The 26,822-nt window shown below is 40.5% G+C and overlaps 1 protein-coding gene across 11 annotated transcripts in view; it reads left to right on the forward strand.

The window, feature by feature from the left end:
- The window catches only part of LOC129722324 (potassium voltage-gated channel protein Shab), a 207,125-nt gene that overhangs the window by 166,329 nt on the left and 13,974 nt on the right, over positions 1–26,822 (forward strand). For 8 of the 11 annotated variants that reach the window (XR_008727591.1, XM_055675679.1, XM_055675678.1 and 5 more), the window contains 4 exons: positions 18,803–19,685; positions 22,235–22,431; positions 22,896–23,169; positions 23,250–23,428. Coding sequence is in view for 10 of the 11 variants with exons in the window: in XM_055675679.1 (XP_055531654.1) it covers positions 18,803–19,685; positions 22,235–22,431; positions 22,896–23,169; positions 23,250–23,425 (1,530 nt within the window). In the remaining variant the exon portion in view is untranslated. Of the gene's footprint in view, positions 1–18,802; positions 19,686–22,234; positions 22,432–22,895; positions 23,170–23,249; positions 23,429–26,822 lie in introns of those variants that run through there. The other 3 variants (XM_055675680.1, XM_055675683.1, XM_055675688.1) reach the window with 3 other exon arrangements.

Here is a 26,822-nt window from a genome sequence, read left to right on the forward strand (position 1 = left end):
TGCCATAATCTGAAGCATGCTTCTAGATACTCGGATTTTTCAGTGCTTAAATTTCCGATGTCAATTATCTGGCCGAAGATCGGCTGCAGAAAATACTCCCAGATTTTTACCGTTTTCATCTGCCAATTCATAACAGCTTGTACCTCTTCTCGCAACGACTACGCATGGGAGATAGAGAGGTCCATATTTGGCATTGTAATGATCAGCCGCTGAGGACAATCGAAAGTTCTTCTTCAATACGGTCTGACCCACTTGGTAAGTGGCTGCAAATTTTTTATGTCTCAGGTTATGAGTTTTTACATTTTTGTCGTGACCCTTTTTCAAATTTTGCTCGACCAGCTTGAAAACTCTTTCGTTCATTTGTTTCCGGTTTTCATCCCGCTGTACAATCGAGCATTCCTGACGATCGACCTCGCGTTTATGTTCATTTCCTCGCGTAAGTTTTTCATGGCCATACAAGATGCGGTATGGTGTTAAACCAGTGGAAGAATGAACAGTGGAGTTGATCATTTCCTCAATTTCCGCGATCCTGGTATCCCATATCCGTTGATCATCTCGCATGTATGTGCGTAAGCATGCGTTGATCGTCCTGTTGGTTCTTTCAACGGGATTTACCTGGCTGTGATGCCGCGCATTTGGCCAGTGTTGAATTCCTCTTCGTTGCAGCAGTGCTTGGAATTCTTTTCCGACAAATGTTGTCGCGTTATCGGTAATGATTACCTCCGGAGTTCCCAATCTCCTCATCCAACAATCCTCCACAATACGGCACACTTCCTTAGCTTCTATTTTCCTAACTGGAACTAACTGCACCCATTTGGAAAATAAATCCATTAACACCAACAAATGGCATTTTCCTGACTTGCTTCTAGGAAGATTCTGAATGAAATCTAGTGCCAATATTTGAAACGGTTTATTGGTGAGTTTCTGGTTACCCATTGCCGGCGCAGTTGCAACTGTAGAAGGCTTACATTGTTTACAGACGGAACAGCATTGGATGTAACGTTTCAGATCAATTGCCATTCTCGGCCAATAATATTTTTGTTTGAGCCGATGAATGGTCTTCTCAAACCCAGGGTGCAACACAGCGTCATGCTCTCCCTGCAACACTTCCTGCCTTAGCTCTTCTGGCACACAAAGTTTCCACTCAAACTTGTAGTCCAACAGTTCGGTACGAGTCGCTACAAATTTGTAGAGTTTCGATTCTTCGATTTTAAAATCGGCATAGTTCTGCGGGAACTCTTCTACCTTACGATACAGGTTGGTGTACCAGCTATCGCCGCTTTTAATTTCCAGTGTTTCTAAGGACCGTGACAGTGCATCAGGTACTACATTCAAGGATCCCTTTCTGTGACGAACAACCATGTCATATTGCTGTAGCTGCATACTCCATCGACTGAGCTTTGATGACGATTTCCACTTGGTATTCATAATGAATGACAAAGCGGATGAATCGGTTACCAACGTGAATCGGTTACCTTCAATGTACGGTCTGAATTTTTCGATGGCTTCGAGTGCTGCTAGACCTTCTTTTTCCGCTGCTTTCCATGACATCTGCGGTGTGGTCAGCTTGCGGGAGAAGTAAGCAACGACATGTTCCACCCCCTGTTGTTCCTGAGTTAGAACGCCTGCAATAGCACTATCGCTGGCATCCGTTTGCACAGTGAACGGTAACGTAAAATCGGGATTTTTCAGAATAGGTGCTGATATCAATTTTTGTTTCAGCTCTAAAAACGCTTTTTCGGCATCATCATTCCATTTTATGATTTTCGGTTTTCCTTTCAATAAATTTGTTAGCGGAGCTGTAATTTCGCTAAACCCCGTAATGAAACGCCGGTAATAGTTTACCATTCCGAGAAACCTACGAAGAGATCGGACTGACGTTGGCCGTTCAAAATTGTTGATCGCCTCTACCTTATCAGGGTTAGGCCTCAATCCTGCCTTAGACAGTATGAAACCAAGGTACGGTAACTCTGGCACACAGAACTTCGACTTTCCAATGTTAATTGAAAGATTGGCCTCTCTCAATCTGCGTGCCACTTCCTTGAGGCTTTCTATGTGCTCGTCAAAAGTGTCGCTGGCAATCACGATGTCGTCTAAATAGACAAACACTCGTGGCTCTAATTCACCGTATCCTAAAACTTGGTCCATAAGTCTGGACAGTGTTGCAGGACTGTTAACAAGGCCAAATGGCAGTCTCGTAAATTGAAACAGACCTCTTCCAAAAACACGGAATGCGGTGTATTTACGAGAAGCAGGGTCTAACGGTATCTGCCAGAAAGCTTTCGACAGATCAATTGTCGACAAGAACCGTGACGAGCCTAGCCTTCCCAGAATTCGGTCCTGGTGAGGCAGTGGGTAGGCGTCTCTACGCGTCCTATCGTTCAATTTTCTGGCGTCTAAGCACATCCTGAGCTTTATTTGTTTCCCGCCATCTTCGTCTTCTGTGCTCTTAAGAACTGGCACTATTAGAAGCGCCCAGTCGCTAGTAGACTTCTCTACCACTCCAGATCGAATCCACTTATCCAGTTCCTCGTTCACATGCTTTTGGACTTCCGGTGACCACGGATACGGATTCAGCCGAACTGGATCCGCTTCTGCATGGTCGGGCGTAAACTCAATTTTATGGCTTATCAGCGTCGTTGTTTCCAAAAACTGTCCGTCTACAAATCCCTTAAACTCCTTTTTTACTTCCTCCAATTGTTTTCGCTGTTCGGGTGACAAAGAGATCTCATCTTCTGGCTCCACTGCCACTTCCTCTATTGTATTTACACCATCCTTAATAGTGGGTTCTATTCCGAAGAGGTGCCAGAAATTAATGCCTAGGAGCAGCCGACGCTTTAATGTTGGGGCAATTATGGTAGTAACAAGCTTTGTTTCACTGTTGAATGTGACTGGGAGATGGACGTATCCCTGTACGGCCAAATTTTCTCCGCCTGCTGCCAGAAGCTTCATCTTGGTTGGGAATTTTTTTAGCTTTAATTTTTTTAACAGCTCTTCCCCACCCATACCTAGAATCGAAACTTGAGCTCCACTATCCAGTAATCCGATCAGCTTTATACCCATTACCTCTATCCCAACAAATGGACGGTTATCTCCTTCAATCGCGACAGTCAACTCTTCGACATCTTTATTGTCTGGGACAAATATTGTTGGAGGCTTTTGAGATCGCCTTCGACGACCTCCTACGTCGATTTGGGCGCGTTTTTTGCACAGTATGGACAATTTTCACGAGTGAAATCGTAAAATCCGCATCTCGTACAAAAACGTTCTTTTTCTTTGAGACAACTTTCGTAGTAGTGATTTTCACCACGGCAGTTGAAACAGGTGTATTTGTTGGGTATCCGGTATTCTGCTACTCGCTTATCCAATAAGCTTTTGCTGTTTCCTTCCAGTGGTGATAGTGGGGATGGGAGGTGCCTTTCTCGTTGCTCGGCAGGTTTGTTACGATCGCCTCTGTCTCTGCTGCTCTTCCATTTTTCTGGTTCATTGCTACCTTTTTGCTTCCAGTCCTTGTTTTGATTTCGATTCCATTCATTTCTACCATCTTTTTGCCAATTCTTGTTTCTGCCATTATTCCACTCCTTATCACTATTTTTTCCATCTCTATTGTCGTAGGGTACTCGATGGTACGGTTTTTGGACTACCTCGTGAACATAAGATTGTCTGTGAGTTGTCTCATTTTCTTTTTGCCGGTAGCGATACCAGTTGGCCGAGTCTAGCTTTCTCCCCCAGAGCTGTAAGGAGCGTAAAGTGCTGATATTCTTGACTACCAACGCATTTTTATAATCCGATCGCAGATTACGAAATATAATTTCAAATTTCCGCTGTTCGGTTGGTGGAATGGACATATAGTCGAAAATTTCTGTTACTGCCTTGATATAATCGGTAAACTTTTCTGATTTTCGCTGTATTCGGTTTGCTGCTTGCTGCTCGTAATGGAAATCTAAATCTGGTGGCTGGTATTCTTGCTTCAGCTCAATGACCAACTCGTTCCAGTTACGAAAAATTGCATTCCGCTTTCCCTCCATATACCAAGTCCGTACATCACCCGCAAAAAGATGAATGGCTTCATTAAAAAGCGTACGCTTGCTGATATTCTCAGCTTCAGCCAAAAACTCTACCTCAGCAATGAACTTGTTCAGTTTCCTCCCTTCATCTCTTCCGTCATACCTTAACTTCCAATCCGCCACCGGACGTGGCTGACGAGACGATTTCTGTCTTCGAGGCCCTTCATCCGAACTAGAATAGCTATTGGAACTACTATCACTAGCCGTATTCTCATCTGTCTCTTCATCGCTATCTTGCCTATCCTGACAACGTGTCCTTCTACTCAGCTCTTTTTTCTTTTTATAAGAATCGTGATTCGCTTTATTCTGCTTCCTGTTCTTACGTTCATTTGCATCATTCCTGTTCTCAGTTCTTATATCCTTTGCTTCTTTATCCGTTTTCTCCGAACTAACGCTCGAACGATTTTCTGCGAGGTTCAACTGACTAAGCTTTTGTTCTAAGTATTTGTCCACTTGCAACATTATTCGTGCTATTAGTTTATCGGAGCTAGTGGGTTTACTTTTTCTATGTTTTCCTGCCGTTTTAGGCGTACTTGCTATTCTATTAACTTTCAACGTACCTTTCTTTTGCCTTTTCCTGTTCACTTTGTCTTCTTCAATTGCTGTATCCCATTCTACTTCATCACTTTCTTCTGATTCAGTGACATCAGATTCACTCAAATCTTTCGTGTTTTTCCTTTTATCCTTCGCGGTAAAATTATCATTGAGCAACTGGATTGCCAATGCTTCTAATCCGCGCGTATCAAAGTTCAACAAATCTCTCAGTCTCATTACCCTAAATAGTAAATGTATTAACCTAGTTTTAAATGGAAGTAAATCTGTTTTTTTCTTCACCTTTCTCTCTAGCACATATTGAATCTTCGCAAGTTTTTCCTCGATCTGACGGAATTCTAGTTCCTGTGCTTCCTTAGAAACCAGCGGAACATCCTCAACTTCTGGCTGGAGCTTAAGCGAACTACGCAGTTTGCGCTTTTTTGCATCTCGCGAATCACCACTAGAAAATTTTTGCTGGCGTATTAGCAACTCGTGTTCGATTTCATCGTCCAACAAGTGCTCAGGATTCAACGACCGGTATTGTAATTTAAATTTAGACGTCATTGTCTTTTTAGAATAAGTTCCGAAAGTTAAATTACTTTCAATAAAAAAAAATATATTTACAAGCAAATCTAAACTATAATATTATTAGAAAATTCAAACTTAAATAATTTATTTAGGAACAAGTAGCACAATAGTAAAAATAATAAATAATTGATGTCAATGTGTTATAGTGTATAATGTTAGGTTTAAGTATATTGAATGTATAATGTGTATAAGTTTTAATGTATTCAGGACCTTTTAATTAACGATTTGACTCTTAATCACCTACGTGATACCTGGGTTTTTTTTTTTGAAATTTAACTACTTTTCGGTGCACGTACTTTCTACCGTGATCACTTTTTTCGACAACCGTGAAAACTAACCACTTCGCAACTTTAAACTATTGTTCTGATTAGGAGAAGTGGTAGTGTAACAGACTACACAACAGTGCAACACTGATTGTGTACTCTCCCCTCGTTTCAGTGAAAAACTAAATAGTTTTTTATGCTACTCGATCCTCCGTTTGCCTTTTCGCGATTTTAGTTGGGCGCCAATTGTCACTACCCTCCAAGTAGGGTAGCTTCCCGACAAACTTCAGCAGCACGAGACCTGGGCTTAGTCACAAGGCCGGCGCGCTACTTGGCAAACTGGAGGGATTTCGCGATACTAAATTTCACTGAAACGCTCAACTTCTTTAAAAAGTGTTTTATTGAACGGTGTGGTGTGTGCTTCGACGGGTGTCACGACAGGTACGTACCGCTACTTCTCTCGACTCTCCTGGCTCGATGTGCGGCGTCCCGCGTCGAACGATGATTTTCCGCCGGTCAGCGACAGGGCGGCTGCAACTACGTGGGTTGTGTGTAGGCGACCTGGAAAGGCGTTCCAGGCAAGGGTCTTCTCAGGCGCTTCCTTCGTTGGCGTGGATCGGTTGGCGACGGACGATACCGACTTCTGCCGAACCGAGAAGGGAATCCTCTCCTTTACGGTTAGGGCCGTTGCCCGAGAGCTCGTTGGTCTTTTACGGTTAGACGTAGGCAACTTAATGCTGCCTAGGCCGAAGCGGGTGCCGAGTGCTATCGCGATCGCCAATCGCAAATTTATTAAATGCAACAAAAAAGATCCTGAATAATTCTTATGATTGTCCTCTTTTACTCCTCGGTTTCTCCGGTTCAACAATCTTTTACCACCAATTACCTCTTTTAAAAATAACTCGCACCTCTTTATCACTCGCTCGCCTGAATTCAAAATGCGCTGTTGGCGCGTACTCGATAGCCGCCAATGCTCGTAGTTCAAATTTGGTATGGCGGCTAGTCGACTCATTTCGCCCCGTATGCGACAGCCCATCGATTTTGTGTAAGAGTTGAACTGTGGAAGCTTAGTACGTTACATGAAAAATAGGTGAGCGTTTACTAGGTACATTTCATACAATTAAAAAAAACATTTGATTTTACTGTAACGATCGGTTACACTATCCCCCACTCCGGTTAAATAATTGAACTATACAGTTCAATTATTTAGAACGAAAAGCTTCGGAAGCTGTCAAGTGGTTACTGAACATAAAACGAACAAATACATCGCAACACGTAGTAGTTAAAAAAACATGGAATCAGTGGAACATCACGACTTGTAGCAACTAAGAGTACATTTTTCGTTCGAAAATCTGCCATAATTGTACATGTGTAATATTTTTGTTCAGTGTAACTGAGTGTTCATTGACATCAGTGGTGAGTATTGTTCCTACTATTGTTTCGTTAAGTTCATCTCAGTTTCATCTTGCTTCCGCAAGAGAAGGAGATCACTTATCAGTATCTATTCGTCCGGGATAGCGTACGAACGCTGCGGTGCTATTAGTGTAAAAGTAGTTGAGTTTATAACAAAGATGGAGCAATTTACTAAAGGACTATACTTGCACGTGACATATCTACATAATAAAAAAATATGAGGATTGACCGACGCAACAAACAAAAATACCAAACTAAACGATAAGTATTAAAATTATGTATCGCTTTAATGTTAGGCTAAAAGAAAAGTTTATTTCCAGGTTCATTCGGCTGGTTGGCCTTCCAGCGAATTTCAGGTGTCCAAGGATGGGGTTCCTTTCGATTAAATGATGGTGCTTTCACGCGTAAAAGCTAATTTGTCACGTTATTCCACCTGAAGAATGAACCTGATAACCAACGCATTTCATTCGCCGTTTGCGATACTTTATGCTTCCAGAATGAGTGGTGAGTAGTTTCGGTATGTGGTTCCTATTTTTTTTTTTTTTGCTTATTCCTATCCCTAACCTAACTGCCTATCTTACTACTTAATAATTATTTCTATCAGTTTATCTACTAATTTTAATCCTATTTCTATCTTCATGCAATAAATTTATTTTAGTGATTCTCTTCCAGATCTCTTCTCAGCAAGGAGCTTTTCTCTCTTGCTGCACGAAGCTTTCATCGCCGCAGTCCGGGTTCATTTAACGCACGACGATCGATGAACATTATGACAGATTCATCAAGCACTCGATGAACTTGCAACACGTCAATAAGTGCATCTCGCTGTTAGCCTGCCATAATCTGAAGCATGCTTCTAGATACTCGGATTTTTCAGTGCTTAAATTTCCGATGTCAATTATCTGGCCGAAGATCGGCTGCAGAAAATACTCCCAGATTTTTACCGTTTTCATCTGCCAATTCATAACAGCTTGTACCTCTTCTCGCAACGACTACGCATGGGAGATAGAGAGGTCCATATTTGGCATTGTAATGATCAGCCGCTGAGGACAATCGAAAGTTCTTCTTCAATACGGTCTGACCCACTTGGTAAGTGGCTGCAAATTTTTTATGTCTCAGGTTATGAGTTTTTACATTTTTGTCGTGACCCTTTTTCAAATTTTGCTCGACCAGCTTGAAAACTCTTTCGTTCATTTGTTTCCGGTTTTCATCCCGCTGTACAATCGAGCATTCCTGACGATCGACCTCGCGTTTATGTTCATTTCCTCGCGTAAGTTTTTCATGGCCATACAAGATGCGGTATGGTGTTAAACCAGTGGAAGAATGAACAGTGGAGTTGATCATTTCCTCAATTTCCGCGATCCTGGTATCCCATATCCGTTGATCATCTCGCATGTATGTGCGTAAGCATGCGTTGATCGTCCTGTTGGTTCTTTCAACGGGATTTACCTGGCTGTGATGCCGCGCATTTGGCCAGTGTTGAATTCCTCTTCGTTGCAGCAGTGCTTGGAATTCTTTTCCGACAAATGTTGTCGCGTTATCGGTAATGATTACCTCCGGAGTTCCCAATCTCCTCATCCAACAATCCTCCACAATACGGCACACTTCCTTAGCTTCTATTTTCCTAACTGGAACTAACTGCACCCATTTGGAAAATAAATCCATTAACACCAACAAATGGCATTTTCCTGACTTGCTTCTAGGAAGATTCTGAATGAAATCTAGTGCCAATATTTGAAACGGTTTATTGGTGAGTTTCTGGTTACCCATTGCCGGCGCAGTTGCAACTGTAGAAGGCTTACATTGTTTACAGACGGAACAGCATTGGATGTAACGTTTCAGATCAATTGCCATTCTCGGCCAATAATATTTTTGTTTGAGCCGATGAATGGTCTTCTCAAACCCAGGGTGCAACACAGCGTCATGCTCTCCCTGCAACACTTCCTGCCTTAGCTCTTCTGGCACACAAAGTTTCCACTCAAACTTGTAGTCCAACAGTTCGGTACGAGTCGCTACAAATTTGTAGAGTTTCGATTCTTCGATTTTAAAATCGGCATAGTTCTGCGGGAACTCTTCTACCTTACGATACAGGTTGGTGTACCAGCTATCGCCGCTTTTAATTTCCAGTGTTTCTAAGGACCGTGACAGTGCATCAGGTACTACATTCAAGGATCCCTTTCTGTGACGAACAACCATGTCATATTGCTGTAGCTGCATACTCCATCGACTGAGCTTTGATGACGATTTCCACTTGGTATTCATAATGAATGACAAAGCGGATGAATCGGTTACCAACGTGAATCGGTTACCTTCAATGTACGGTCTGAATTTTTCGATGGCTTCGAGTGCTGCTAGACCTTCTTTTTCCGCTGCTTTCCATGACATCTGCGGTGTGGTCAGCTTGCGGGAGAAGTAAGCAACGACATGTTCCACCCCCTGTTGTTCCTGAGTTAGAACGCCTGCAATAGCACTATCGCTGGCATCCGTTTGCACAGTGAACGGTAACGTAAAATCGGGATTTTTCAGAATAGGTGCTGATATCAATTTTTGTTTCAGCTCTAAAAACGCTTTTTCGGCATCATCATTCCATTTTATGATTTTCGGTTTTCCTTTCAATAAATTTGTTAGCGGAGCTGTAATTTCGCTAAACCCCGTAATGAAACGCCGGTAATAGTTTACCATTCCGAGAAACCTACGAAGAGATCGGACTGACGTTGGCCGTTCAAAATTGTTGATCGCCTCTACCTTATCAGGGTTAGGCCTCAATCCTGCCTTAGACAGTATGAAACCAAGGTACGGTAACTCTGGCACACAGAACTTCGACTTTCCAATGTTAATTGAAAGATTGGCCTCTCTCAATCTGCGTGCCACTTCCTTGAGGCTTTCTATGTGCTCGTCAAAAGTGTCGCTGGCAATCACGATGTCGTCTAAATAGACAAACACTCGTGGCTCTAATTCACCGTATCCTAAAACTTGGTCCATAAGTCTGGACAGTGTTGCAGGACTGTTAACAAGGCCAAATGGCAGTCTCGTAAATTGAAACAGACCTCTTCCAAAAACACGGAATGCGGTGTATTTACGAGAAGCAGGGTCTAACGGTATCTGCCAGAAAGCTTTCGACAGATCAATTGTCGACAAGAACCGTGACGAGCCTAGCCTTCCCAGAATTCGGTCCTGGTGAGGCAGTGGGTAGGCGTCTCTACGCGTCCTATCGTTCAATTTTCTGGCGTCTAAGCACATCCTGAGCTTTATTTGTTTCCCGCCATCTTCGTCTTCTGTGCTCTTAAGAACTGGCACTATTAGAAGCGCCCAGTCGCTAGTAGACTTCTCTACCACTCCAGATCGAATCCACTTATCCAGTTCCTCGTTCACATGCTTTTGGACTTCCGGTGACCACGGATACGGATTCAGCCGAACTGGATCCGCTTCTGCATGGTCGGGCGTAAACTCAATTTTATGGCTTATCAGCGTCGTTGTTTCCAAAAACTGTCCGTCTACAAATCCCTTAAACTCCTTTTTTACTTCCTCCAATTGTTTTCGCTGTTCGGGTGACAAAGAGATCTCATCTTCTGGCTCCACTGCCACTTCCTCTATTGTATTTACACCATCCTTAATAGTGGGTTCTATTCCGAAGAGGTGCCAGAAATTAATGCCTAGGAGCAGCCGACGCTTTAATGTTGGGGCAATTATGGTAGTAACAAGCTTTGTTTCACTGTTGAATGTGACTGGGAGATGGACGTATCCCTGTACGGCCAAATTTTCTCCGCCTGCTGCCAGAAGCTTCATCTTGGTTGGGAATTTTTTTAGCTTTAATTTTTTTAACAGCTCTTCCCCACCCATACCTAGAATCGAAACTTGAGCTCCACTATCCAGTAATCCGATCAGCTTTATACCCATTACCTCTATCCCAACAAATGGACGGTTATCTCCTTCAATCGCGACAGTCAACTCTTCGACATCTTTATTGTCTGGGACAAATATTGTTGGAGGCTTTTGAGATCGCCTTCGACGACCTCCTACGTCGATTTGGGCGCGTTTTTTGCACAGTATGGACAATTTTCACGAGTGAAATCGTAAAATCCGCATCTCGTACAAAAACGTTCTTTTTCTTTGAGACAACTTTCGTAGTAGTGATTTTCACCACGGCAGTTGAAACAGGTGTATTTGTTGGGTATCCGGTATTCTGCTACTCGCTTATCCAATAAGCTTTTGCTGTTTCCTTCCAGTGGTGATAGTGGGGATGGGAGGTGCCTTTCTCGTTGCTCGGCAGGTTTGTTACGATCGCCTCTGTCTCTGCTGCTCTTCCATTTTTCTGGTTCATTGCTACCTTTTTGCTTCCAGTCCTTGTTTTGATTTCGATTCCATTCATTTCTACCATCTTTTTGCCAATTCTTGTTTCTGCCATTATTCCACTCCTTATCACTATTTTTTCCATCTCTATTGTCGTAGGGTACTCGATGGTACGGTTTTTGGACTACCTCGTGAACATAAGATTGTCTGTGAGTTGTCTCATTTTCTTTTTGCCGGTAGCGATACCAGTTGGCCGAGTCTAGCTTTCTCCCCCAGAGCTGTAAGGAGCGTAAAGTGCTGATATTCTTGACTACCAACGCATTTTTATAATCCGATCGCAGATTACGAAATATAATTTCAAATTTCCGCTGTTCGGTTGGTGGAATGGACATATAGTCGAAAATTTCTGTTACTGCCTTGATATAATCGGTAAACTTTTCTGATTTTCGCTGTATTCGGTTTGCTGCTTGCTGCTCGTAATGGAAATCTAAATCTGGTGGCTGGTATTCTTGCTTCAGCTCAATGACCAACTCGTTCCAGTTACGAAAAATTGCATTCCGCTTTCCCTCCATATACCAAGTCCGTACATCACCCGCAAAAAGATGAATGGCTTCATTAAAAAGCGTACGCTTGCTGATATTCTCAGCTTCAGCCAAAAACTCTACCTCAGCAATGAACTTGTTCAGTTTCCTCCCTTCATCTCTTCCGTCATACCTTAACTTCCAATCCGCCACCGGACGTGGCTGACGAGACGATTTCTGTCTTCGAGGCCCTTCATCCGAACTAGAATAGCTATTGGAACTACTATCACTAGCCGTATTCTCATCTGTCTCTTCATCGCTATCTTGCCTATCCTGACAACGTGTCCTTCTACTCAGCTCTTTTTTCTTTTTATAAGAATCGTGATTCGCTTTATTCTGCTTCCTGTTCTTACGTTCATTTGCATCATTCCTGTTCTCAGTTCTTATATCCTTTGCTTCTTTATCCGTTTTCTCCGAACTAACGCTCGAACGATTTTCTGCGAGGTTCAACTGACTAAGCTTTTGTTCTAAGTATTTGTCCACTTGCAACATTATTCGTGCTATTAGTTTATCGGAGCTAGTGGGTTTACTTTTTCTATGTTTTCCTGCCGTTTTAGGCGTACTTGCTATTCTATTAACTTTCAACGTACCTTTCTTTTGCCTTTTCCTGTTCACTTTGTCTTCTTCAATTGCTGTATCCCATTCTACTTCATCACTTTCTTCTGATTCAGTGACATCAGATTCACTCAAATCTTTCGTGTTTTTCCTTTTATCCTTCGCGGTAAAATTATCATTGAGCAACTGGATTGCCAATGCTTCTAATCCGCGCGTATCAAAGTTCAACAAATCTCTCAGTCTCATTACCCTAAATAGTAAATGTATTAACCTAGTTTTAAATGGAAGTAAATCTGTTTTTTTCTTCACCTTTCTCTCTAGCACATATTGAATCTTCGCAAGTTTTTCCTCGATCTGACGGAATTCTAGTTCCTGTGCTTCCTTAGAAACCAGCGGAACATCCTCAACTTCTGGCTGGAGCTTAAGCGAACTACGCAGTTTGCGCTTTTTTGCATCTCGCGAATCACCACTAGAAAATTTTTGCTGGCGTATTAGCAACTCGTGTTCGATTTCATCGTCCAACAAGTGCTCAGGATTCAACGACCGGTATTGTAATTTAAATTTAGACGTCATTGTCTTTTTAGAATAAGTTCCGAAAGTTAAATTACTTTCAATAAAAAAAAATATATTTACAAGCAAATCTAAACTATAATATTATTAGAAAATTCAAACTTAAATAATTTATTTAGGAACAAGTAGCACAATAGTAAAAATAATAAATAATTGATGTCAATGTGTTATAGTGTATAATGTTAGGTTTAAGTATATTGAATGTATAATGTGTATAAGTTTTAATGTATTCAGGACCTTTTAATTAACGATTTGACTCTTAATCACCTACGTGATACCTGGGTTTTTTTTTTTGAAATTTAACTACTTTTCGGTGCACGTACTTTCTACCGTGATCACTTTTTTCGACAACCGTGAAAACTAACCACTTCGCAACTTTAAACTATTGTTCTGATTAGGAGAAGTGGTAGTGTAACAGACTACACAACAGTGCAACACTGATTGTGTACTCTCCCCTCGTTTCAGTGAAAAACTAAATAGTTTTTTATGCTACTCGATCCTCCGTTTGCCTTTTCGCGATTTTAGTTGGGCGCCAATTGTCACTACCCTCCAAGTAGGGTAGCTTCCCGACAAACTTCAGCAGCACGAGACCTGGGCTTAGTCACAAGGCCGGCGCGCTACTTGGCAAACTGGAGGGATTTCGCGATACTAAATTTCACTGAAACGCTCAACTTCTTTAAAAAGTGTTTTATTGAACGGTGTGGTGTGTGCTTCGACGGGTGTCACGACAGGTACGTACCGCTACTTCTCTCGACTCTCCTGGCTCGATGTGCGGCGTCCCGCGTCGAACGATGATTTTCCGCCGGTCAGCGACAGGGCGGCTGCAACTACGTGGGTTGTGTGTAGGCGACCTGGAAAGGCGTTCCAGGCAAGGGTCTTCTCAGGCGCTTCCTTCGTTGGCGTGGATCGGTTGGCGACGGACGATACCGACTTCTGCCGAACCGAGAAGGGAATCCTCTCCTTTACGGTTAGGGCCGTTGCCCGAGAGCTCGTTGGTCTTTTACGGTTAGACGTAGGCAACTTAATGCTGCCTAGGCCGAAGCGGGTGCCGAGTGCTATCGCGATCGCCAATCGCAAATTTATTAAATGCAACAAAAAAGATCCTGAATAATTCTTATGATTGTCCTCTTTTACTCCTCGGTTTCTCCGGTTCAACAATCTTTTACCACCAATTACCTCTTTTAAAAATAACTCGCACCTCTTTATCACTCGCTCGCCTGAATTCAAAATGCGCTGTTGGCGCGTACTCGATAGCCGCCAATGCTCGTAGTTCAAATTTGGTATGGCGGCTAGTCGACTCATTTCGCCCCGTATGCGACAGCCCATCGATTTTGTGTAAGAGTTGAACTGTGGAAGCTTAGTACGTTACATGAAAAATAGGTGAGCGTTTACTAGGTACATTTCATACAATTAAAAAAAACATTTGATTTTACTGTAACGATCGGTTACAAAATCTTAACAATAAGCCGATGCAGACAACTGGCCAACTTGCCCGGGCCCAAGCTCCGCTCCGATACCGTGCTTTCCAGTTGCCGTGTTGTTCCTAAGCCGCCGGATAGCATCATCAGCTTCGCCTATCGATGAGGGTGGCACATCTCCGCTGCTTGCTGCACGGATAGAAACTCCTGCGTCGCTGTTCTGGTCTCCTGCTTATACGCCATTCAGATGTTTTCCACCTTTCGATCACGTCACGATTATCCGTCAAGATATTGCCATCCACATTTTGGCTCGCGGAACAAAGCCTTTGCCGGATGCGTTGAATTTCTGATATAACTTTCATGTTTCATGAAAGCGGTACAGTTTTGGTAATTCTTCGCACTCCCCCTCCTCCTGGCGGTACTTTTTCCTTGGAAGAGTTGGGTTTGCTGTCTCCGTTTCTGTTGGTACTCCGCAGCATTACTGCCCACGCTGCGTTCTTTTCATCCGATATCTGCCGATATTCTTCGTCAAACCATTCGGAACGTCGACTCGGTACTTTGCGACCTAATAGACCTAGAGGGGTTTCTAGAGGAGTTTCTTCCAATCCTCCTCTTCTGGCAGTGCAGCATCGAGAGAAAGCGCGTAGTTTTCGGTGACTTCGGGTTGCTTCAGCCGCGCGAGTTTACACCTAATGTTGTTCACAACGGATAGTTTTTGGCGTATATTCACCATCACTAGGTAGTGGTCCGAGTCCATGTTAGCGCCCCGAAGTGTTTTTACGTCGATAATGTCTGAAAAGTGCCGCCCTTCTATCAAAACGTGGTCGATTTGAGTTTCTGTTGTGTTAGGTGATCTCCAGGTGTACCGATGTTGGAGGCCATGCTTGTCATTCTCCTCAGTATGTGGAAAAAGCAAAGAAAAAATTCACCGCGCACTTCCCTTTCAGTATGTGCCTGCGTGTAGCAAATGCTTTCACCACACTGCTTCTTTCTCCACTCCAAAGTGTCTCAACCAACTTACAGAGAGACAAACACAATTCCAGCTCATCCCACATCTGATAGAAACAAGAGGGTTTGAATCACTCTACAGAGAAAACGCAGAACCACAGAGTCCACTGGCGAGTAGTCTGGAAAGTGAAAAAAAACCTACCACTAGTCCTCGTGTAGCTTCACCGCGAAAACGAATTTGACCAGAGTAAACTCAGTGCAAGATGAGGTTTTCTGAGGAGAAAAAACAAGCATGTTGGAGGCTATGCTGGATATGTTCTTGAAGGCGGCGGAGTCAATTAGTCTCAGACCATTTTAATTTGTCAGCCGGTGTGCGCTGAAATTTCCAATTACCGGTATAAATTACTCCTCCTGACCGACCTAAGCGTTGTTATCCCCGATGACAATCTTAACAAAATGTTTTGGGCAGCGATCGTATTCACGTTTCAACTGCGCGAAGAATTCGTCTTTGTCATCATCAGTACTTCCGAGTAGAGATGGGAAAACTATCAGTAACTACTGATAGTTATCAGTAAGAAAAAATATCATTAACTATCAGTAAAGTTTTTCTCTTACTGATATTGTCAGATTTTTTTTTGTACGAAAGGTAGGTACTCTACAGTCATATAATTTTCACATAGGCGCAACTAAGGAAATTTTTAGGGGGGCTATTTCTCCTAACTTTTCATTGAAAAAATATCGATGAAATAACGATAAAAAAAACATCGATGGACGCTTACATGCTTTTTTAATTGAATATTGTGTAGCAAAGTATCGTAACAAAATAAAAACAATACAATTAAAAAGATAATTTCAATCGGGATTGAAGAGTCAACGCCAACCTCTTTCAGCAAAGCTGATCCAGTATTGAGTAGAGCTAGATATGATAATCTATTCTGCGTGCTGACCTTACTAAGCCCCGTTTTTAATCGCCGTATTACTGAAAAGCTTCTCTCCGTAGGTTGAGAAGAAGTATGAAATGAACCTATGGGGCCGTTCCTGAACCATGGGTCATGTTTCGATCACTTTTCATACCCCCCGTACACCCCCGTGGTCTTTCATGGTCTTTTGGCCAAACAACACCACTCCCCACTCCCCCATTGCGACTTTAACCACGCGGCCTTTTCATTTATTATTAATTATTAAACTTTCAATACATTCTATATCTCTAAAACGCAACAGCTTCATTCTTGACAAATAATAAATTATAAGTCAGGAAAAAGAACCACGAGGTCATTTCGTTAATCCCCCCGCCTCCGTGCGTGGTCTTTCGTGGTCTTTTGACAAAACCCCTCGTCCCCTCTTTATGACCACGTGGTTTAGGAACGGTCCCTATGTAGAATACAACCTTTCTTTGAACAATTCTGATTGGGGGCTAGAAAATTTCTTGTGTGAGATGGGAGCTCTCTTTGCGAAATTCGAAAGCTCTTGTGCCCGAATGCGAAATAATACAATTTTTGGCGATTGACTAATTTTTATCCAAATGAACAATACAGATTGGATTGGATTTCTCTAATGTAAACCTAAATCACCGAACATATGCAATACCGTCAACAATATCGAGCGAAGGTTGCTTGAGCTAAAAGTACAGCTGAGTTAAGCGACGCTAAAAACAAATGTAGGTAGCGTTGATAATTTACTTAAACTTAAGTGCAAATTACTGATATTTACTGATAGCAATCAGTAACGAGTTAGAAATTACTGATCAGTAAGAATGTTTAATGATGGTTCCCATCAGTACTTCCGAGGTCAGGGCTGGGCACGTTCATAGCGCTCAATTTCGTACTCTTTGTGAAGGACATCTGCGACTCCATCGCATCCAAAAAATATTGTATGCCGATGATCTTAAAATCTTTCGCACTATTGCATCTGTTTCTGACGGCAATACCCTGCAGCGCATTGCATTGGTGCCTTGTGAACGGCATGGAAGTGAACACGGACAAATGTTACATCATTTCGTTTAGCAAGCTTCGTAGCCCACAACATTTCACGTACAGAATAAACCAAAAAGATTTGAATCGATGTGACTCTATAAAAGATCTTGGAGACGCGATTGACAGTAAGCTACGATTCGACGAGCATATTACCACCGCTTCGTCTAAAGCATACGCCATACTTAGTGTCGACGGAACACCTCGGATTTCGAAGACATCTACGCCCTGGAAACACTCTACTGTTCTTTGATTCGCAGCATCTTGGAGTATGTAGCACCTGTTTGGACACCGTACAACACTGGACTAATTAATAAAATTGAGAGAATCCAACGTTCTTTTGTTCGATACGCTCTGCGTCGACTGCCATGGCAGAATCCCTCACACCTCCCAGCTTATGAGAATCGTTGTCAGCTGATAAAACTAAGCTCACTAGCCGAACGTAGAGTGTTATTTCAAAGATTACTTATTTATGATCTTCTAATGAACACAGTTGACTGTAGTTATCTTTTTCAACAATTAAACATTTATGTACCCCCTCGTCGCTTATGCAACCAAACGTTCCTCCGGACTCCAACCCACCGCACCACGTATGGCCATAATCCGTTAGATCACAGTTGTAGGCTCTTCAATGATGTTAGCCACGTATTCGACTTTATTATAAACAAAACTAGATTAAGAAAAGCTATAATTTAATTAAATTACGTTTTAAGTGTCTGTACTATATTATACTGAAGACTAAACATTGAATTAATCAATGAATTTGAATATCAACATGAAAACATACTGAAATTCGAAGAAATTTGGGGAATTAAAATTTGGATAAAAATTTTTAAGCTTTTACACTAAAGAAATTAGAAAAATGAAATTTTCAATATGTAACATTTTGCTTGTTTTTTCATGGAACAATCATCGAAAAATATCAGGTTGAACAACAACCAGGCCGTAGACGGTAAAACACGATAAACATAAACAATTGCTTCATCTGCTCCAGTATGAAAAAAGCCAATTATCTATTTGAATCGCAATATCAGTAATAACATTTTATTTGATTCTGTGACTGTTTTAGCCGATTTTTGTTTTGTCCCAAATGCTACAAGTTTTCCAATACAAGTTTCTGATAAATGTATGTTTATAATATGTTTCACTGTTTTATTAACAGTGGGAAATGAGTGTAAATTGCTCTTAGTATCCAATCGCTTTTTTTCCTCACAACGTGTTATGTAATGTTCTAATAGATATACTAATGTGTGTAGGAAATCTACTTTTTATATAGTTTATATCTTCCATTCTTTTATTATTTATTATCATCACGTTTCCAATTTCAAAATTAAGAAAATCAACAACAAAAATTCGTGCAGAGTATGATTTCCAGTTATTTAGGCCATAAGGTTGGCCAAATCTTTTATCGGCTGTATAAATTTACTTTTTATTTATTTTGAATGCACTTTCTAACTGAGAAACACTTAGAAGTCGTTTGATGTTCGTTGATTTTTGTAGGTAAAAGTTTCCGTCAAAAGTCATTTTTAATTAAACATGTGTGCACAGTAACAACACTAATAACCATTTCTATTTCAAACATCACCATTGCAATCAATTCGGACACAGGAGTACAAAGAGTTTATAGACGCGGAAGGTTTAATGCCACTTCCCACTTCCGATTTCCACACGACGGTCTGCTTAGAGATGCGTATGCTGAAGAACAGCACGAACAATAACTGTATCGCCCCACCAGCACAATTTGGTCCAAGTACAATATCATATCCATATCCGTATATGGATACACCAATCAAACATTCTAATAACTGTAATAATAGTAATGTTAATAATAATGTCAACGGTACCAGTAACAACAATAACGCTAATGTTAGTAATAACACTAGTAATAGCAACAACGGTGATTTAGCTAGTGTTGATAGTTCCGATACCTACGCTAGTTGTCAAACGCATCCATTCCTGTCACAAGGTGATCTAACATCTGATATTATGGATATGTCCTTCGACTTAGATACGCTAGATACGAACAATCTGTACATAAATCCTCTCGAAAAAGATACTCAGCAGCAGCGTTCCGCAGGTAGAGCCCAAGTGAAGAAAAGTATATCCGGGGACACTGGGCTGAGGAGTCTTGGTGCCAGCCCGATGGACGACGAGTACAAGCAGTTCCAGGCCTCCTTCGAAACAACCGATCGGGGCAGTCGTGTTAGCCTAAATGAGACTCCGGTACCCAAGCATCGGAAGACCCGCTTTCAACAGGGTGCCACATCTGCAGTGATGGCTACTACTGCCCGGCCCAAGACTCGGTTTGAAAACCTTAAATCGTCTATTGAAAGTCTCGAAGGGTCTGGCACCGCAACATGTACCGCTGTCAGCAGTAGTAGCACAAATAAAAAAACACGCAGATCTTCCTTCATGCCAGCCAAAAGCATAGCATCGGCGACCAAACTCATAAACCAGCATCTGTTTGGTATTCAAAATCCATCGCCCAGAGGTGAGTACTACTGTAGCTAACATATCTTGCTTATCATCAGCTCACACGCTAATTTCCCCAATTCACACACATTACCACATAACAAAGCATACTGAGCTCATGTTATATTCCACACAATCTCACGCGTTGGATCATACGACACTTAATCCATAGCTTTAGTTGTGCCAATCATTGCGCAAAAGCTACACATACATACGTTCTGACTGTCAACACTACACATTCTAGTCGTACACCCAGCCAGTGTTGCAACACAATAGTCACTATCTATGCTCACCCACAAACACCATAGTTATCGTAAACAACACTGACACACCAAATGTTCTGTTTGATGTTTTTGACGTGTGCGCCCGGTGCATATTTTATGTTTTATATCTTACTTACACTTTCACGTTACACATTAACCAAAGTTTGTGTTTTTTACAGTCTATATTCGGTTTTGTTGATACCATTATTCAGAATACTCTATGTGAATTCAATACGACGAAACCGGTGAAAACAACTACCACAAAACAATCTTCCAATATTCTAGCATTTCACTTGCTGATTCATTTTCGACGTGATCATGGTTGATACCTGAATTAGTGGTAGGCCACCTCTGAAATTGTTGAATATTGTTGTAAATTGATTTTCTTAGAATACTCACGAGGTTTTACCCTGACATCTCGCCGCTTTGAAACAAATCATATTTTTCATAGCTGACACAGGACATAAGTGACATGAAACGCAAATAAACTGGCAACAGTAGCGAGTTAGATACGCCTAAGCCTAGAACAATTGGTAAAAATCCAGGCGGCGCACATAGGGACGAAATCAAAAATAGTGGAACATCTGTGTTGGTGACGACACGCATGATTTCAGCTTTTTGATGTATTCTAAAAAGTTTTTTAGTTTTGTAAGTACTTAATTTGGATGAGATGATTTTATCTGGATGTATTTATTCAGAGCTAGTTTGTGGAAGACCGAAAAATTATATCTTTTAATCTGATGAAGTTATAAGGTATAAAAGTAAGCCCCCTGAGCTGACGATAACTTGATGTTCTTCACTGAAATAAATACACTGAAGAAAATTTGATTTTTTTTTTTTGATAATTTTTATTTTCACAGCAAGTACCTATCGCCATAGAATCGATGCACTGAATAAAGATAGTTTTAGAAAAATCAACATTTTAAATAATTAAGATTGAATTACTAAGTATGATTAGAAGCTGATTTTTTACAACTATCTAATTTAGTTACCAATTCCACTTTAAAAAGTTACTGATGAGAAAAGATCACTGTAAAATTCAAAATAAAAGAAATGTATGAAGATGATGTTAATGGTCCCGCCACATACCCCTACAACAGTTTGAGCTGGACGATTTATCTATAGATAATTAATGTAGTCACATTTTAATCAGTTATAAAAAAAACGAACTGATTTTACCTCCTAAACTTCTTCAAAACCTGTATTCTTGATTCATAGGGCACACAAAACTAGCACAGGGTTTTCATGACCTTCAGCCAGACTAACCACAACTACTTCATGATTTTCTCTAAGCATCCAAATAACAATTTAAATTTTATTGCTAGATAAAAAAACATTTATATATGAAACCCACGCGCGAGGCTCAAGCTATTGTAGTCTCTTCCTATTATTTTTTAAAGCTGAAACAACATAAATGTCAATGTAAAGCATCTTACACAAATTATACAACGGATCAATGGGGGAGAGGGGGTTGCCCGAGGTAGTTACGTAGCTAATTTATTTTTTTCAAAATTGAAAAATTTAGTGGGAGTCAGTTTAACGTGACGAATATCAGTCCAGGGATCTCTAGATTTTTTGCCTTACGTATTGTAAAAACGTATTGTTGATGAATTCGGGGTTTTTGTAACGCTTTCGTGCTTTTAAAAAGGAATGAACTTCGATTTGTTATTCACATTTTTCCAATTCTCCAAAGTTTCAGGATCTCTTGGATAGGCTGATTCTGGTACTAAATTTGCATTTAAACCAAATTGCGTATATCTTTTCTTCAATACTAAATAAATTATAAGCTGCAGCGAAAGTGAAACATCCCACATAAAAATCTCGAAGATCGTGCTGGAACCATTTCCAGTGACAACTGAAATAGAATTATTTCTAATAAATATAAATTCAACACACAAAAAATAAACATAATAGTAGAAGTAAACAGCAGCAACATGACGTGTATATTGATTAACAATGTAGCATTTGCTTTCATCGGTTTGTTTTATTCCTTTACACGTACCCACGTAACTCAACGTACACTAGAATGCAACATAACTGAAAACAAAGTAAATGTCCACGAAATGCAAACCAAAAGCAATACAAGACCAGTTTGAACAACCGACCTAATGATATGAATCTATGTTTTTACTTTTTGTCTCTTTTTCGCATTCCGTCAAAAACTGCAAAATTCAACAACCGAAACAAACTTTCGTTTTGAAATCGACCGCCATGGCAAATTGTCCGAAATTCATCTTTCATCTCGAAAACTAAAACCAATATGATTTTTAAATATAAAAAATCATCATCCCACGATCATCGTCAGGTAAAGAAGATACTAAAAAATTATCATTGTCCATAGATTCGATAGAAACGTCACCTCAATTAGAAACACACCGACGGTCGAAATCGATCCTAAAAAATAAATCAGAAGCGTCCAGACTTTTGTCCGATCCAGAGAGCGAAAGACTATTGGCAGACAATATGTCTGGATCCGGTGTCTCGGATAACGGTGCCACGATGGTAAATTTGATTTTTGATTGTCGTTTAAATGAGTAAAACCTATCTTCCGTCCACCTTGTATAGACAACATCCCGTTCATCAGTTTCGATATTTTAATAATATAGAAACCCGATTGATTGATACGCTGTATGGCTAACGGATTATATTTTTTGTGTGCTAACCAACCGATTTGCGTTCTTAGTTTTTTTTCTAATTAAATAAATATTATTTACTTTTCAACTTTACCTTTTTATTATGCCTAGCTCGAACAAGTAACTATAAGTTATTTTTTGTACTCGTTTTTTCTCTTGTTACATTGCATGGCTACTGAATGTTGGAAAGCCCTCCATTTGATGGCTAATCTTTTTCTATTACATTAGCGAAACAACAGAATGGCCCCGTTAATTGTCAAAAAAAACTGCAGTACAAAGCCTACGGTTTTTTTTTTGTTCACATGCTAACCGTTTTCTTTACATTTGTACCAGGGGAGCGACTCAAATACTGACTACTCTGGATGTACTATGATCGCCACCTCAATCACCCCGATTGCACAAAGGCATCGTTTGGTCCATCAACGTTCAACTCCGGCTTCCTTGGGCAGCAAGACACCGGCCAAATTCCAACAGCCTCGTTATTCGCAAGAAGAAGTTGCTCGCCAAAATAAACCGCAACTGACCAGGGGTGTGGGAATCGGAACGTATGTCGACCATCTTACTGGTGATCGCCGACTCGACAAGGGAACTCGTGAAAGTAGCACAGGTTAGTTAGTTTGTTTATTATTCACAGATATCTTTAATGACTGGTAATATTTTTTCATATTCGACTTCTACACCAACCAGAATCGGAAACAGCGTTTTCAACATATCTTGCAGCTAGTAACAACAGCAATAAGGACAAAACATCGTTTGCTGGAAGTAGTCTGACCTCTAGTGACGAGAGTAAAACCACCACTAGCAGGGGTAACTCAATGGAAAATCACGGCGGAAGTAGCGGCTATGGAGCATCGTCGTCGTAGCAAGTAAGTCCTATTTTGGATTTTTTTTTTTTTGGGAATCCTAATCCTGTTACAGCTACTGATCAAAACTTTAAAATAAAGGTGTACTTAGTATGTCTTTTTCTAACAATGGAAATTTGGGATGATAATTTGCGATACAGTGTGAAATTTGTTACGCACGTCTCACTTTTTTTGAACGCTTGATTTAAACGTTGACATAAAATGAAAATAAAACTGGTAACGACCTAATTAACAAATTTGAAGATCACAGACGACAATGTGACCTCCTCTATATCAGGTTTTCACAGCTTTTCACGAATTTCTATCTCAGAGCCATCGATTTTTATTTCTGCAGTTTTTTGCTTTCAATGCAATTTCTAAGGTTCTTTATATTTCAGTTTTCAATTTCTATTTTTATATTAGATTTGTAGGGGAATCATTTACCCTACCCGAAGCTTGTGACATTTCTGTATTAAGGGGAGACCCTATTCTGAAATGTTGAAAAATAATGAATTTTCGTGACCTTTTTTTTTGGATCTTTAGAGAAATGTGAAGTGGTCGAGTATTTTGGCTATTGATTAAGGTATGTTTGAAGATGTATTTTGCATGTCGTGGACTATTTTTAAGAATATTCCGCTGTTGACAGCGTTATTCACGAAACCATGTTTTTTCAACTGGTGGTAGAGTTTAATATGAATTGTACAACTGATATCATAAAATCATTTTGGAAAAAGTTTACGGTAAACCATTTTGAAAGCCAAAGTCCTCCGGTTTCGACTTTTTTGTTCACATGCTAACCGTTTGCCGTTCACATGCTAACCGACCCCTGAAGACTAAGAACTCCCGCCTTGGCTACGAAAACCAAAATTAACAAGAATAGCTAAAATACTAAAATCTTTGACTTTTTCAGGTTTGTGCTCAAGGACCATTTTTTTTCGTTCTTGTTTGATCAGTTGTCGCAAATTGTAGTTATGCATCTACCAAACTCCTTTCTGAAAGACACCTGGGTATGATCTAATAAATTGGCAAGTTGTCACAGAACGTGGGTGTTTAGAAAGCTTATTTACCTCTTTTAGGGGGAGTAATCAATCTACATTAAAACTTGATAGTTAATATTTTAAGCAAGCTCTCCGATAATGAAGATAACGTGAGCAAAATATCATACCTTCAAGCTTAATCCTACACGAAAATGTTTTTCACTACGTAGGGGTGTTTAGAAAACTGATTTCTCACTTTTAGGGGTATAAATCACACAACGAATACTATCAAAATGTAGGGATTGATATTCTTAGCATTTTCTCCGAAGATACTATGAGCAAAAAATCACGCTTTCAAGCTTAATTCTACGCGAAACTGTTTCTCATCACGTTGTTGAGTTTGCAACAGCAGCATTCTGCAGCAGTGTTGCTGGAAAAATTCAATGTTGAGCCGTTCGTGAGACATTCGATCAGTTTAAGGTGAATAACTTTTTCTACGAATTTTGTAGCGCCTTACAGTCTTCAGAAGAATTATCCCCAGGAGAATTTCCTACAAATATCATGTATTGGTATGTTTTTAGAAGCCAACTGGAAATTTCTAAAGGATAAGTTTTGAAAAAGTGGATTTTCCCATATAAAATCGTATGGAAACTTTAAAAATCGGGCGCAAATCAGCTGTTTTACCGATTGATCTGAAAAGTTACACAGTTGTTACAGGACCCATAAGATACACGAAAAGTGCATGGGAGCTAATATTTATTTTTTGTCCCACCCTATTGTGTATGCTGATGACTTTAAAATGTATGCCGAAGTGAAAAGTTTGGCTGATTGCGACACTCTACAGTCTCGTCTGGAGCAATTTGCTACGTGGTGTATTTTCAATCGAATGACCCTTAGCGTCGAAAAGTGTGTGACCATCTCATTTCACCACAAAGTTAGCCGCGAAGCCTACTATTATAACTACACGATCGCTGGACACTCGTTGGAGCGTGTTGAAACCGTAAAAGATCTTGGTGTGTATCTAGATTCAGATCTATCCTTTCGACAGCATCAACAATTTGTGATTGACAAAGCTAACCGACAGCTTGGCTTTTTATTTAAAATCGCCCAAGAGTTCGATGACCCGCTATGCCTTCGATCACTCTATTTTGCGTTTGTACGGTCTCACTTGGAGTCTTCCGCCGTCATTTGGTCACCGTATCACGCAACTTGGATACGAAGAATTGAAAGCATTCAACGGAAGTTCGTCTGGTACGCCCTCAAGAATCTAAGGTGGCTCAACCCGTTCGACGTGCTTCCATATGCAGCCCGTTGTAAATTGCTGGGCATTACCACGTTGGAGAAAAGACGAAAAGTCTCGAAAGCTGTTTTTGCTGCCAAACTGCTTTCAACTGAGACTGATTGCAGGCGATCCAGGCGTCTGAGATCCAGAGCCGGCTTCCTCCGTCGCCCATTAGTCAGAACGGATTATCTTCTAAACTCACCGCTACACTCGATGAGTGCAATTTTTAATGAATATTTTCATCTATTCGAATTTGGTAAGAGAGCTAAATTGTTCCGGCGGAAGCTGCTTCAAGAGACGATTTGAAAATGGATGTTCATCGAAAGTACTGTTCCCTGTAATCTTAATATGTTTATTTTTATTTTACAATCTTGACTATGTTACATGACTTTCTGCTTAGAACTAAGGATGTGTCACTTTTTATTGTTATTTATATTTGTTCTGTATTAGACCTAAGTTCATATATTTATGTTAAAAGATATGGGGTTTTTATGCCTAATTGTTGGCATTTCCCCATCACCCACATTTCGTGAAACCATTGTGTTGGATGAAATACAAATAAATAAATAAATAAATAGAAATGGTCAGAAAACTATAATCTATAAAAAAATCCACTTCGAGCTCTAGGCCAGAACCTGCGTTGACCAGTGTTATTCTAGAAAAGGGGCCCCAAGACCCAAATGCGGCCCGTCTTAGAACCATAACTATCAGGTTTAGCTATCAAACTTGCGCCTGAGGCAGTCCTCGCTACTTCGAAAATTAATGCTGGTCGATCATTTCAAAATTCTTTGAATCATTGTTTAGTTGTTCCTTTTCGATAATTAAGAAGGTCACTTTATGACTTCAGTAACAGTAACTGATATCATAAAACAACCTTTTATCAAAAAATTTTAAATCTGAAATGATCGACATTTATTTTCGAAGTAGCGTGGACTGCCTCAGGCGCAAGTTTAATAGCGGAACCTTTCTCTGCGCAATCTCTCATCATCCGGTTCTCTAAATCTGGATTTACTTAATATTAACAGGTACTGTTCAAATTGGCTTTTTTGGTCGTCTTATTTTTACATCCTTCTGACAACAGAGTTCGCCGGTGAGCTACGCGTGTTCAATTTCAACAGGGCCAGTATGAAAATGATCGATTATGGCATAAAAACAGCGC

Source organism: Wyeomyia smithii, chromosome 2, assembly GCF_029784165.1.
Source record: "Wyeomyia smithii strain HCP4-BCI-WySm-NY-G18 chromosome 2, ASM2978416v1, whole genome shotgun sequence".
Classification (NCBI taxonomy): domain Eukaryota; kingdom Metazoa; phylum Arthropoda; class Insecta; order Diptera; family Culicidae; genus Wyeomyia; species Wyeomyia smithii.